Source organism: Parambassis ranga, chromosome 5, assembly GCF_900634625.1.
Source record: "Parambassis ranga chromosome 5, fParRan2.1, whole genome shotgun sequence".
NCBI classification, from domain to species: domain Eukaryota; kingdom Metazoa; phylum Chordata; class Actinopteri; family Ambassidae; genus Parambassis; species Parambassis ranga.
The window spans coordinates 8,693,452-8,707,807 of NC_041026.1; the positions used below are offsets into that span (position 1 = coordinate 8,693,452).

Consider the following 14,356-nt stretch of genomic DNA (forward strand, 5'->3'; position numbering starts at 1 on the left):
CATCTGTAGGATTAATGCGGCATTCATCAGTTTTTTCTTCTTGATTAAATGTACTCCTGTGACGAAACATGTTTAGTTTAACACTCTGTGAGGGGGTGAAGCTGCTGTGAATACACACAGCAGCTGTCATTCTACAGATTTTCTTTCTCCACAGATTCTGCACCTCAACACTTTACACACCTTTGTTCGGATGATTAAATTACTTGGCTGACGGTTGTTAAAAAGGTTTTTCAAGACTTGTAAAAAAAAGTTGCTGGTTGATTGCGTTCTGTTTTGAAGGATAATTGTACGTGTTCACTTCCGTCAGAAAAACACACTTTTTGTTAATTCTTCTTGTGAAAATAGGAAAACAATTTGTCAGAGTGCAGCTTTAGATACTTCATAACAAGATCAACACAACAGTGAGCAGTATGTGAACTTGTTTATAGAATTTTCATGACTTTAAAGGAGAGAGAGAGTGTGAGCTTGTCTGTTAGTGAATGGAGGGAGAGGCGAGAACAAAGCAGTGAATCAGAGAAATGACACACAATTTAGTTTTTTTTGCCAAAGTGTTTGCACTCTATAAGCACAAATGAGTATGACGTACAGGAAGGAACTAAAATACAATATTTTGTGCATGTTCAGCTACATGACACTCTTCCTGCTGTCGGCTGTGGCCTTTGTGCTCTCTCTGAGACAACAACGTGGACGCTGGTCCGTTCTCTCTGTGATCTGTGTGGAGATAAAATGTCATCACTTATTATTCTACATCTGTGAAAGATTCTGTCAATCAACTTTGGTACTTTTTGTGCAAGCTAGTAGAAGATAAAGTGCTTCCAAACGATGACAAAGATTAAGTGGCAGATTAAGTGGGAAAACACATACAACTACATAAAAACACTCACAAAATGGAATATAAGCACACTGCACATAACAATGAAAAATACAGGAAAACAGAAATAACACAACAAACCTAGGTTCATACAAGAATTGTTAAGTGGATGACATTAATAAGGAAGCTGGACTAAAGGGAGAAAAAGAAGACCTAGAAGGCCTGGACTGGAAGCCACAGACACCTTTGACTGATTCTAATGAGCTCATCTATGAGATAAAGTGAACACTGGTGCCAAATTTGAGGAAATTCTTCAAGACCTCCTTGAGTTTTTGATCTAGAAAAGGACAGATGTGAGGTCAGACTGACTTTTCACCTTCACTTGAAACTATTACGCCTCCAGTTCTGGTTGTTGTCTATAAAACACACCACACACACACCTCTAGTTTAAAGTGATCACACTTATCAAAGTATATAAATTTATGACTTTCTACTCTGCCCATTATGGATCTTTTATTCATAGTGCAGACCGACAGAACTGTGCTCTGCATATTGTTATAAGAGCTGTTAGTTTGTATGCTCTGTTTCTGTCCGCTATGTATAGGCTTCACCCTGATGGATGTGTCTGCTCGCCTCTTTCTCCTCCTCTCCTCTACATTAGTGCTGGGTCCAAACTTTGAAGGTGGAAAAGCAACAAGAAAGCCTCTTCACTCCAGAAAGCAGATTGATTCCCCACCTGCTGTCTTCCTTTAACAGAGACACAGCCCAAGCTTCCAACACCAGGCTGATTTTATTGAATGCTCTTGTAAAAAAAAGTAGAGCGGTAAACTGCTCCACTCCTATCAGGAGACTCATTGATTAGGTAATCGGCATCAGTTCCTGACTTTAATGAGTCAAAGAGTAGGATTTGTGCCACATCTGCTCATATAATCCAGATTTCAACAAGGGAGTGATGTTGGCCAGGTTTACAACTGTAAGGAGAGAGACAGGTGCAAACATCTATCAGTTTTATTTTGTTTCTGCTTCCACCTGCAGTGGAGGAAGTTGGATGATGTGTCAGGACCTCCAGGTCCTGCTCAGGTGGCATGCTGTCTCTCTGCATGTCAGGTCAGTCTTATATACCTCAGCAATGCTCTTTTTCTACAGGGATCTGAAGCCCAGTACAAATGAGGACGTAAGTGTTTTTTTAATGGGGACACAGTGCCATCTGGTGGACTCCAGAGGAACTGTGAGGCCCACAGCCTCCTGTGCTGCACAAGCCAGGTCAGTAAAGGGACAACCTGTCAGCTCTGATTAACGCTGCATTTATAAATAAAGTGTTGCTGGGAGCAGGTTTCTGTTACAATAAACTGGGCCTGACTGACTTCACTTTGTTTTGCTCCAGTAATTACTCAAAATACACAAAATGACATTAGAGGCAATTCAGCACATCTCCTGCTGCTTCCTCATCACGCAGACCTACTGTCAGCTGATTATGGGGATGCTGTGTAATTTTTCAAAATAATAATTTCCATGAAGTGTTGACTAACCTAATAAAATCAAAAGAAAATCCAACTATGGGTGGGCAGATGTTTAATGACAATATTTGTATAATAATGTGTGTTTATATATCAGGAATCCTGTGCAATTATTAACAGTATATAATAAAAAAAATCAATGTAAAATGTTTATTGCTTCCATTTACATTAAACAGCATCTAAAATACAGCATCCAAACACACTGGGTACTTTTTATTACTCAATAAGGCACTGTATAGTAAGATTTTTTTTACATATAAAGTATCTGGTGGTTCAATAAAGATTGTCATGTCACGACAGGCAATTTATACAATTAAAAATAGACTATATTTTATATAATGTGATATTTTTATATATGATTATTGATGGTTTGCTCGCCTTTTCACTGATGTTTTCATTTGCTGCAGTTTGTGTAGTTACTTCATACTTACACCATCGTACCGTTTTCCCCAGAACAAACTGACCTTTACATTTCTCTACCTGACAGACTGCACAAACGCCTGGACATGTTACACTGTGATGAGTCTATTTAAAGACATCACACCATGCCCTCGATGGTGTCCAGCTTCTGTGGGCACTCAGCAGCACTGTGCTGCTTCTCCTGCTGCCTGAACTCTAGTTGGTAATCTCTGAGCATCTTCACCACCTCGTCATGCCCGAACTGCATGGCATCATCCACAGGGAGGTTCCCCCACCTGATAAGACAGACAGATGGGTAACAATATGGCAGGTACAGTCATGTTCAAATGTTAGTACCCCCTCTTTTAATTTGTCTTTTGTGCTGTTTTTGTGTCAAATAAGTGATAGAAAAGGTGTATTTATATAGAATCATTGCTGTCCTCACTCTGGAAAGACTTATAAAACCAGGTGGAAATCATTCAAGACAGCTGTCAATCTTTCCACAAGTGGACGTCTCAGCATATTTGCTCCAGGATCAGACCATGCAATGATCAGAGAAATACAAAAAAAACATCTTAGAACCCACGGGCCTCATTGAGCATGTTCAACATTACTGTGCCTGACAGCATAATTAGGAGAAGACTGAGTAGTACAGTTTGTTTGGAAGGGGTTGTCAGGAGAAAGACTAAAAAGCACGACAGGTTCACAAAACTGCATCTGAACAAACCACAACACTGGCCACAGCCATGTCTGCTGAAGACCAAACACAGCACTTCACCACCTCATACACCCTGGTTTGACCAGGTTGGACCTGTGCACCTTGCAGTCAGTGAGTCCACCATCAACTCTGTATACCAGAGTGTTCTAAGAAGCAAATGTGAGGCTGTCCATCTGACAGATAAACCTTGAAAAACTGAGTCATGAAACAGAACAATGCAAAAGCCTAAGCACAGCAGCAATTCTACATCAGAAAAATAAAAGAATGAAGGTTTCTGAATGGCCTTGTCAAAGTGCAGACCTCAGTCACATATAAAAGCTGTGGTGGGCCCAGCAGAATGGCCAACTGCCTCTATCCCCGGGCAGTCAAAGACTCATAAATAAACACTGCCCCACCTCACCACCTGCCTAATTCTCTCCCATTACTTTAAGTTATTGCTGCTGCTGTTGAAGACTTGTTTTTCCCTTTTTGGATTCATTTTTTGTTCAATAAATAATGGCACAGTGGAAAGATGTTGTTTGTCTGAGGCTGTATTTGCCTCAAATGATCAGATGATTTTTATTATGTTTTACACAGAAAACTTTAAAATTTAAAGAGGGGGCAGCAACTTTCGAATACAACTGTAAATACTGTTTACTGACCTACTACACTTGTGTTTTTTACAGAGGTTAAAAGGGATAAAGACAGTTTGTCTCACCTGTCTTCTACAAATGGATCTACTTTGCAGGTTTCAGTGAGGAACTTCACCACATCTGTGTGACCTGAGAAAAAAAACACAAACACTTCACTGACTTAGAAAACAATGTTTTTACTATGCAAACAGCAAAACCTTCTTGATAGATAAAAAGCTGCTCTAAATGCACAAAAAAGCAGATGTACTCTATGATTATTTCCTCCAACCAGCACAGAATCAGATTAAGGAGTACAAAGCTTTTGTTCATCTAGAAGGAAACAGTTATTACTCCCATTTTTATCTTGTAAACAAATAACTCCCCTACAAGGAGGGCAGAAACACATCACAACAGTAGACAAAGAATCCACCATATGGTGTTCTGTAAGGGCTTTATCAGCTGATTCATTAGAAGTTTTGTAACGTGTGAGCCTGAACTGTTGCTCTACAGTCAATCATGAAACTAATTACAGTCGTCAGCATCAAGACAAACACTTAATTGTTTTCTGCATTTCACAAAAGTATAAAAACCAATTGATTAACGAGGTAGCAGCATCAAACATTCTGATTCCATGTGTCTTTTATGGCCTTTCTACACTGTGCGATTTTTAGCGATCTTATAAGACCATTGCATGACACACTATGCGACGTGAATCTAATAAACTTTGGTAGGATCGCCAAGTTCAATGCGTGCACATTGTACGATGACCATTTACTGAATCGCAGCCGATCACAGGTAACATTCTACGTCAACATGCGAGGAGGAGGAACACATGGATGCGGAGTGACAGGTCGTAGCAGCTGTCACACTGTGAGTCAGTCATCCTAAATTTCTGACAACGCTAGAATTTTATCTCAGCTTATCTTTGGTCGCAAGATGCTGACAGCGGCCGTCGTTGAACCTGTCTCAGAGTGCGACGTAAGACCACCGATTTAGAGCCACGACCAAAGATATCTCCACGAATCTCCTACGATGCTCGTCTTTCGTCTGCGACAGGCCAAAATCGCACAGTGTAAACCGGGCATTAAACGGAGGGAAGACGCTCACCTTCTGCTGCAGCGATGTGCAGTGCTGTTCGAGCATCATAGTCTTTCAGATCCATGTCCATGGATGAAAGTGCAAATCTGCAGCATTAAAACGTCATTTAATACCATGCGATATTATTATATGTCTTCTCAAACTGCACTGCCAAAGTTACACTTTTATGATAGCAGAACATAGCTGAACTAGCTACTATTCTGGACTTAATGGGTCTTAATAGTAATTATTTGCTACTTCATTTAACCCTCTGGGGCCCAAACCTGCAGGCAGGTTGGAAAAATTAAATTAAATGGTGCCACAAACAGATGATTAAGGAAAGGAACTAACAGCAAGCACAGAAAACCGCAGATCAAGCTATTACACATTTAGAAATTCATTCAGCAATACAAACATCCAAAAAAATGGTGAGGTGATGAGAGAGAAAAGAAAAGAGAGCTGAATAAAGCCAGCTGGGGCCACAGAGGGTTAATTTATCACCTGTATGAACACTGTTGGACAATAACCAGGAAATGTACCTTCTCAGGGCCGACACGTCTCCACTGTAGGCTGCAAACATCAAGCTGAAGACAGACTTGTTCTGCAAATACATCAAAGTGACTCAGACACAGAGAATTACAATACGTCTGACACACCAGCCAGCGTAGCAGCAGCTCACCCTGTCATCTCCATCCTGCTTGCGAGGGTCCTGCTTCTTCACAAAGTGCCTCAAGTTGTCATAATTGTGGAAATTGAAGTGCGACACAAGTTCCTAAAGAGAAGACACACTTTAGTATAATATCTGACTGTACAAAATACACATCAAAACACAAGCATCTCGCTCCTACCTGGCAGAAGTGAATTCCTCGTACGCTGTTTCCGACTCTGTCCAGCGGAGGGGACCAACACATGACTCCCATCACGTTGGGGATGACCAGCAGAATTGCTCCGGCCACTCCTGACTTTGCAGGCAAGCCCACCTGTGAGACAAACATTCCTGTTTCAGAGGGGTGGCAGTGGTGGCTGTGCGATGGTTACCATGCTGGTGTCACTCACGTGAAAAGCCATCTGTCCAGAGAAGTCGTACATTCCACACGAGTACATGAGGCTTAAGGTGTTCCGCACCGCCTCGGCACTCAGAACACACTCGCCCGTGATTGGACAGATGCCTCCGTTGGCCAGCGTGGCAGCCATGATACTTCCAGACTCGCAGGTCACCTCGATGGAGCACAGCTGAGAAGAGGGAACATGTGTTAAGATGATTAGAAGCCATAATCAAGCTACACATGTTTAATGATGGAAAAGACGTTTACCTGGAAGTAGAAGTCCAGGGCATCGATCATATCTGCGTCCAGCGGAAAACACTGGTGGATGAAATACAATCATTATGACTGAAATATGGTTATAATGATGACGGTGGAAAAACAGAGCAGTGAGTACATTTATCCAGATGTTTGGTTTATTCAATATTCGCTTTTTCTTATATTAATATTTATAGCTGAAACAGTCAATGTTTTAATAAGTCAGTTGGAAAATTCATCAAACTATTTTACTAATAAACTGTGTCAAACACATCAAAATGTCTGCCACAGCTTCTCCACAGGCAGGATTTGCTGTTTTTTGCCGTTTTAAATGATTAAAAATTGATTTCTGAGCTTCTGAACTGTTGATTGGATGAAACTAGGCACTGGAGGAATGATCATGTCTTATCTTTTATCCCTGTTTTCTAATGTTTCTGCTGTTTTACAGACATAAACTGTTGTTTTTTTGTCACATACACCACATATCAGTGCCATAAATAAATGTACTATAAACATACATATACATAAAAAAATGACTTTTAATCCTAGATATATTAACAGCTCCAGATTTTCTGTTAACTGACCTTCTTCTCTTTCATGTAGTATCCAATAGCAAAATTTCTGTCGCCTGTTTCCTTTTCTGACTGGAACCTGAGACAGACAAGCAAGAGGAGGTCAATACTGAAACATTAATTATGCAGCAGTGCAGTGGACATGCAATTTTCCTAACACAGAAACTCTTTTAGCTTAGGTGTCCTAAACGGAGATTTTTAAAGATGAAGCACACTCACGTGGCGTTGCTGAATCCTACATATTCCTGACCAGCCATCCGTTTTACAAATTCCATAACCTAAGGAGAAAAATAAGACCTAATTTGAAGTGTACTGCCGCGGATATAATGATGCCATATTCTAAAATTCATGCTCTTAAACAAATCTAAAGAAGTCTACTTACGTAGTCAAACTTCTCTGCCTTATTTGAACGAGGCTACAAACAAAAACAAAGCAAGAGTCATTTGCTTCTTTAAAAATATGCTGATTGTAATTGCCTTGTTCATTTACTTCCTACATTTATGACCGTCTACTAATTACAAAGTGTAAAAACCCTGATAAATGTATCACTGATTGCATAATTTAGTATCTTTATCAGGATGGGACAACAGCAGGAGGAAAGACAGACAGTGATCAGAAAAAAAAATCAGAGAATATTTCAATAACAGAACAACTGTGGGATTGATAGTAAGAAAGTGATGTTCAGTTGAGACAACTGTAAAAATATGTCACACTGTAGAGCAGGGAGGGCCCGATTTGATAATGCAAATGTCTCCGAGGGCCAACAGTGCCCAATGACATTATTTTAAACAATAAACATGTGTATGCTTTTTTGTAATATATTCATTTCACACAGCAAACAAAATACCAACATTTTAGCATTCAGATGAACAGATCAGAACATGTTATCTGAATTTAAAACACTCAGAAACTGTGTGGTTGTGATAACAGAGCAACAGGCAAGTTATTGACACTACTGTGAAGGTGAGATCTGATCATATGTGGCAGGTCTGGTTTAGGAGCAGCAGTAGACATCAGTAAAATGTCAGGTAGACTATAGGTGGTCATTTAGTGCTGATCTCAAACGGTCTTGTAATTTAATGTTTACACAGGTTTGCAGTGCATGCCAACGAGATGTAAAAACGTGATGACGTGCCTTACGACAGATGCGTACTGAATGACGGAGTCTTTTTGAGAGAAGTGCTGCGTCTCTGTACAGTTGAAGTTTAACAACAGAGAACGTTAACAAGCAAAGACGGACTGCTCTGCTGCTCCAATAAAACATCACAGTTTATAACAGACAGTCTGCTCACACGACACAAACTAATTCATGGTTTACAAATGTTCGCATTTCTAGACAGTTGCTTTTATTCAGCCGCCGGTAAAAAGGCCTGAGCAGGACCGGGTAGCAGGGAGCGACAGGGAGAGGGACGCTCTGCTCCAATCCCCTGCGCTCCTGGAGCTCCCCAGTGCTTCAGCACATTCCCCAGACTGGGACGCTCATTGCTGCACGGGGAGGTTGCTCCCTGGCCGGGCAGCCCGCTCCCATGCGCCCCGTCCATGAATTCTAATAGGGCTACTACTACAACTAACAATAATAGTAATAATAATTATTATAATAATAATAAGTTTGGCTGGTGGGCCAAAAACAACACATTTCAAGATAGAAGCCGCAGGCTATAGAAAATCCGACCGCAGTTGGCCCGCGAGCCGCAGTTTGTACACCCCTGCCATCAGAATCAGAATCAGAAATACTTTATTGATCCCAGGGGGAAATTGCCATAGACCATCAACTTGTATTTTAAAACATATTAAAAAAATTTCACTTAAATACACATCTTAATTTCAATGTTCTTCAACGCTGTGTGTGCGTGTCCGCTCACTGCCCATTCCCACATCTACCTGACCTAACGGACGGCTCATCCTGGTTTCGAACCCAGGACCTCTTGCACCCAAACTGCCAATCATCCCGCTACACAAACAAGCCAAAGAAACATTCGACGTGTAATGACGTCACTAACGACCCATAGACTAGGCGACAAGTCAACATTCCATAACATCTTTCTTTCATCGTGCCTCTCTGGTATTATTTGCTGCCACTATGTCGCTTTTTAAATCACGATAATAGTTCTATATTCTCACCTGAATAAAATTTGTGACCCACAAACCCCTTTTTTTCTTGCAGAAACAGCATCTTTAATGTAAACACATGTTCAGCATGACCGTTTATAATGTCATGTGACCAGTTATCACTGATAGAGAGGTTAGGATTTGTTGACTTGCGACTTGTGAGACTTGCTGCATGGTATAACACATGAGAGTTGTATACCTCTGCCGACCAGGCAAGGTGCACTTCTCAATGGACTCCACATGTCTGTCTCAAGATATATATAGCACTGATGAGTTCATATTGAGAGTATAAGACACTCCTACAGGGTGTTCCTAATACATTGTACTCACTACAAAAAAAAGTTTCAATCCAAACTTTAACCTAGAAACTTACTTTAACAAAAAAAACCCAGAATGACTTAGTGTATGTGCTGAATCAGCTCCTACATATCGTGTTCTTCTGTTTACCTTGATAAGAGAGCTGATCACTATGGCTCCAGCGTTTACCATGGGGTTGTGGGGCTTATCTAGGAGAAAAGGCCACAAGATAAGACACCAAGCAGATGGAGAGCTCTGTGCTAAATAACAGCCTTGTACAAGGATCAATCAATCAATCAATCAACTGACATTTATCAGCATTAACACATATCAGAGAATATACCAAAGCCTAACAGCTTTCAATCAAAATAGAAACGGTAAAATTTTTCAAAATATTTGAAAAATAAAGGAATAATAATCAAAGTATTTTACAGCGTTTTAAAGATCAAGAAAACAGTTTTGTAACCTCTGAGTTGAAGATAACACTTGTATACAAGTCGATTTATTAATACATTTCTTCTAATCGCAGCGACGTCTTTACAGTCCTGCTTAGGCGGTGATGAGGACTCACACACCTTCATCGTCCAGTGACAGCATGTTGAATTTAAGTCCACTTGGCTCCATCCCCACATATCTGTGAACTTTTTCTGTTCCTGACTCGTGGACGGCGATGGCGTACTGCAGGGGCTTCACACATGACTGCAGGCAGAACGGCTGCTTGGTGTCCCCTACTGAGTGTCTAAAGGGGAAAGACATTAAAAGCCAACAGAATCCCACTGGCATAACAGACTTCTATTGACTTTGACACCTGGAAGCAAATCTGCTCCAACAGATAACTTCTTATTAGCCTAGCCAGCCATAACCATCCCCTCTGCCTTTTATTGATACTAGTCTGGTTGTTGCTCTGCCTAAGTCAAAGACTTTGTGTCTGTGATTGGTTGTATGTCTACTCATATGTGTCCAGAGGGGACTCAAATACACGGAGACCAGATTTAGATATCAAAAACCCTCATTTCAACCATAATAAGTATCAAATATGGTACTAGCTAATCAAGGAACAACAAAGACGCATGTGTACAAAAGCCTCTGCTTCAATGCAAACTAATATCTGGTACACCACTTTTTATATCAAATAAAAAAGTTTAATACTTACCTCTGACCATCGACTGTACACAAAGACACGCCCCACAAGTCTGGGCTAAACTTGGCCAGCTGGGGGATGTAGTCTGCAACCTGCAGACGCAACATACAACAAGAGTGAGTTCCAAAGTTAAAGTTGGTTGCATAAGTGGTCATACTAGCAGAGAGTTACTTTTTATGTCAGTAAACATGTTAGGTTGTGCTTTACCTTCCCCTCATTTTGGTTTTTCACCGTTTTGTAGATTTCATTTATCTTTCCTGCGAAAGTGTCAAACTCAGGGATGATGAATTTCTTCCTGAAGGCCTGGATCAGCAGGACAATGTTTCCACCAACACACCTGTGAGAAAGGCAGCAATATTAATCGGGGGACTTCCTGGAAAATTAAATGCTTTCATTGTGTGTGTGTGTGTGGACAACAGCAGCAGCTTCTAGCCATCAGTCTGTTTGACAGACCTTTTCTTTTGATCAACATGACGCTTTACGCATATGCTTTTTGTGGTCAGGCCTGTCTGAGAACACCTGAACTGGCGTCCTCTAAAACTACTTTGATCTAAACATGAAGATAGAGCTACTACTTTCTGGAGGTCCAAGACACTGAAGGGAATTGTTCTGTCCCCAGCTGCTAGATTAAGTTTGCAAATGTAGAAACTGACTTTTTGACTTGTACTTTAGGCCACAAAGTTCTCAATCACTCCTCTTCTGTTGATCAAAAGGGAATGACAACCATACAATTACATGAAACTCAATACAAGCCAACACAAACACCAAGCTGCATTACATTACTGAGCTTATTATTAACAGCATAAAGTATGTGTTGGAGACAATGGAGGTAAAAAAGGCTAAACAATGACAAAGGAGAGAGACAGACATGGAGACAATTACACAGCCAGTCACATACAACAAATCCTGTATTAAAATGGATTATTGCTAGAAGGTCAGACTAAAAATAGATCGGTCTCAGGCCTGGTGGGGAATAGAAAACAACGCGCCAAAGGTCTATCAGTGTTGAGACACAAGTCCAGACAGAGAGGCCGAGTACAGAAGCAGAAACAGGAAATTATCAATATTAGAATAATATATCGTTTTATTTTTCTGTCAAGTATGACATCCACAGTGCATGGCCTGATTAGAGTTTAAGAAGTGGATTCTAACATTACTTACCCACCTGTTATTCTACAGGTGCAGTTCACTAGCTTTCAGTACAATGCCATAAAACACACAGGACAGAGAACAAAGGGTTGGAGTATTATCTCTGCAGCCTTGAAGCAGTAGCCACTGCACTGACAGTTAATTGCCGAGTACAGACTGTTCACCTGAAGTCTGCAAATCAGTCGTCCAGTACAATGACCTCAGCCGCATCATGATTCATCATGATCACAGCAGAGAGCATTTAAAGCCAATAGAATAGCCATTACACAGATGGAGGTGTTGTGGCTCAGGTGGTAGAGCAGATTGTTATTGACTAACATGTGCAGTCCATTTACTCAACATGATCAGAGACACAGGAGCTGTGTCTTCCATTATCCAGCAGAAGATAACAGTTCTCACTGAGACACTTTAAAGCCAGATCTCTGGGTTATTATTACTAAATGTGTTATTCTAATCAAAAATAGAACTCTACTAAGCCACAAGTCTGCAACCAATCACAATTACGTCTAGATGAAGAAACACACCACAGACAAGTAAATGTGTTCTCCTGCTGTACCATTAAGAAAGCTAAAACTAAACTAAAAACAAGTTAAAGAAAATGCAAAATACCATCAATTTAATGCTGTAATTGACCAATCAGAATTAGGTTTTGAAAACAGCCGCGTAATTAACATTAACATTAAAGTCTTTTTTTATATTCCAGTAATGCCTGAGGCTGAAGCAGCTAATTCAACCACTCAGCTGCACTGAAAATATTTCAAGTACAGACTGCTCATGCGAAGTGCCATCACAGCCTTATAAACACTACGGCGAAGCTAGCTTAGCGGCTACATGGCTAACAGCTATTTCTGCCAAAAAAAATGCTTCATGGAAACAAACAGCTGACTTTTACGCTTAGTCTGTAGTTATCTGTCGCATCTAACGTGTGTATATTGTGTTATACCGTCTTACTTTAACATATAACGCAAACACGGGAGCACATCGTAGCTTCATGCTACAAATGCGACGGTGGTGTGAACGGTGTCATTGCTAGAGGCGCCCACCGCGCATGTCAATGCCTCTTGTGGTTAAAGCTGGTAACTACACCCTGAGTTTTCTAATAAACAAACGTCAATTTAAGATAATAATAATAATAATAATACGTGTAACCATTTGAGGAGTTTTCTTGAGTTTCTGCTGTCTCACCTGTGGAAAAGGTCTCTGTCCATCATCACCTCACCAACAGATTCCTTCACTGCCCGCCGGAGCTTCTCCATGCACTCCTTGAGACGAGGATCTGACGGGTGGAGGCCAGTTTTTCTCAGGGCCTGTGATTGTAAAACTAGTCAAGCCTTAGTGAAACTGGAGGTATAAAATGACACATGTACAGAAAAGAGATGCTCACAGCGGTGAAGTGTGAGATGGGCACTTGCTCTTTGCCCTCTGTGATGGTGTAGAAAAGCATGTTTTCCACCCCAGAACTGGGGGACTTTGGATGCTCGTTCCTGGTGATACATTATACTGGATTTAATAACAAAACTATTTAATGACATTATTTGAAAAGATACATGTCAGAATGTTCCTTTAAAAATCACATCAGCGCGCTGATTGCCTCATTTTAGGCCACACGCTGCTGACAGACCTGTGACCATTTTGTGACTGATCCATTAGGTAATTATTTATTAGACCCCCAGTGTTCATAATATGCTGCACACAGCTGGAAAAGAATAATGATAACAAAGTGCAGGCAGCCTGACTCCAAACCAGCAGTGAGGTGTTGACAGTTTGTCACACTTACATCTTCAAAAGGAAATGATCCATGTGTGTAGGTGTTCGTCTCTGGGACGCAGTTGTTGATGTTGTGCTCAGACAGCATGCTGCTGCTGCTGCTGCTGCTGACTGGATGATGGAAGCCTTCTTCGCAGCGTGTGTGTTGTGTTTGAAGATCAGTTGTGCAGAGTTTGACAGACGCAGCGCTCTCAGACGCTGCATGGCTGCGACGTTTGTTTGGCAGAGAAGGACGCAGCCAGAGGCGGTGGACTGGTTCAGGCTTCAAAAGCCAGCGACCCCCCCTGCGGTGAAGTTAGTTTTAGTTTGGGTATCTGACAGGCGATCACTCCAAGTCCAGCCGCGTCTCATTTTAGGGACCATCAATAAATTACTTGATTGTCTGACATCAAAACAAAAAATGAAATGCTGCTTGCAGCTTTAATTGTAGTATTTTGATTTCAGGATTAAAGGATATTTCTTTATATTCATATTTTTGTATGAAATATTATGATTTTTATTTATTTTCTAAAAGGAAAAAAGTTGTTTTTCCTTAATATCTTCCATGCCACATGACCAAGTGACCCTAAGCCTACATTGAAATATAAAACACACTTTGTTATATGAATATTTTCATGTAAAAATTGTGATTTTAATTCTCTAAAACTCTTGTAATATAGGCTAAGCTTAGGTGTGAATACCATCTGGAGACTGGAGTCATCCTTTTTAAAGCAAACATTAGCAAATAAAATAAACATGTTGAATGTTGTAATTTATTGATGATCCCTACAAGAGACTCACAATACCATATATAGAAAATCTAACCTATATCTAACTTCACTGCAGTCCCCTTCCTGACTTCACAAGTGTGAAGTTTGATGCCTTCAGGGGTCGTGGGGAATATAGAA

General features: G+C 40.7%; 1 protein-coding gene across 1 annotated transcript; it reads right to left on the bottom strand.

Moving 5' to 3' along the window:
- Positions 1 to 2,366: 2,366 nt before the first annotated feature.
- On the bottom strand, positions 2,367 to 13,791 carry gls2b (glutaminase 2b (liver, mitochondrial)). The gene is made up of 18 exons (XM_028405381.1): positions 13,480 to 13,791; positions 13,087 to 13,186; positions 12,888 to 13,009; positions 10,761 to 10,890; positions 10,566 to 10,645; positions 9,988 to 10,151; positions 9,563 to 9,621; positions 7,389 to 7,421; positions 7,226 to 7,284; positions 7,019 to 7,085; positions 6,447 to 6,497; positions 6,190 to 6,366; positions 5,982 to 6,113; positions 5,813 to 5,905; positions 5,673 to 5,734; positions 5,164 to 5,240; positions 4,143 to 4,206; positions 2,367 to 3,023 (listed from the first exon to the last, which is right to left on the bottom strand). Exons 1-18 carry the CDS (start codon positions 13,671 to 13,673, stop codon positions 2,867 to 2,869), a joined length of 1,821 nt encoding a protein of 606 aa, XP_028261182.1. The 5' UTR covers positions 13,674 to 13,791; the 3' UTR covers positions 2,367 to 2,866.
- Positions 13,792 to 14,356: the final 565 nt, after the last annotated feature.

Coding starts and splice junctions, on each gene's coding strand:
- gls2b (XM_028405381.1), bottom strand. CDS start 13,673: ATGCAGCGTCTGAGAGCGCTGCGTCTGTCAAACTCTGCACAACTGATC. Junction 13,187..13,479: donor GATCATTTCCTTTTGAAGAT/GTAAGTGTGACA, acceptor ATGTATCACCAG/GAACGAGCATCCAAAGTCCC. Junction 6,367..6,446: donor CCCTGGACTTCTACTTCCAG/GTAAACGTCTTT, acceptor CCCTCTTCTCAG/CTGTGCTCCATCGAGGTGAC.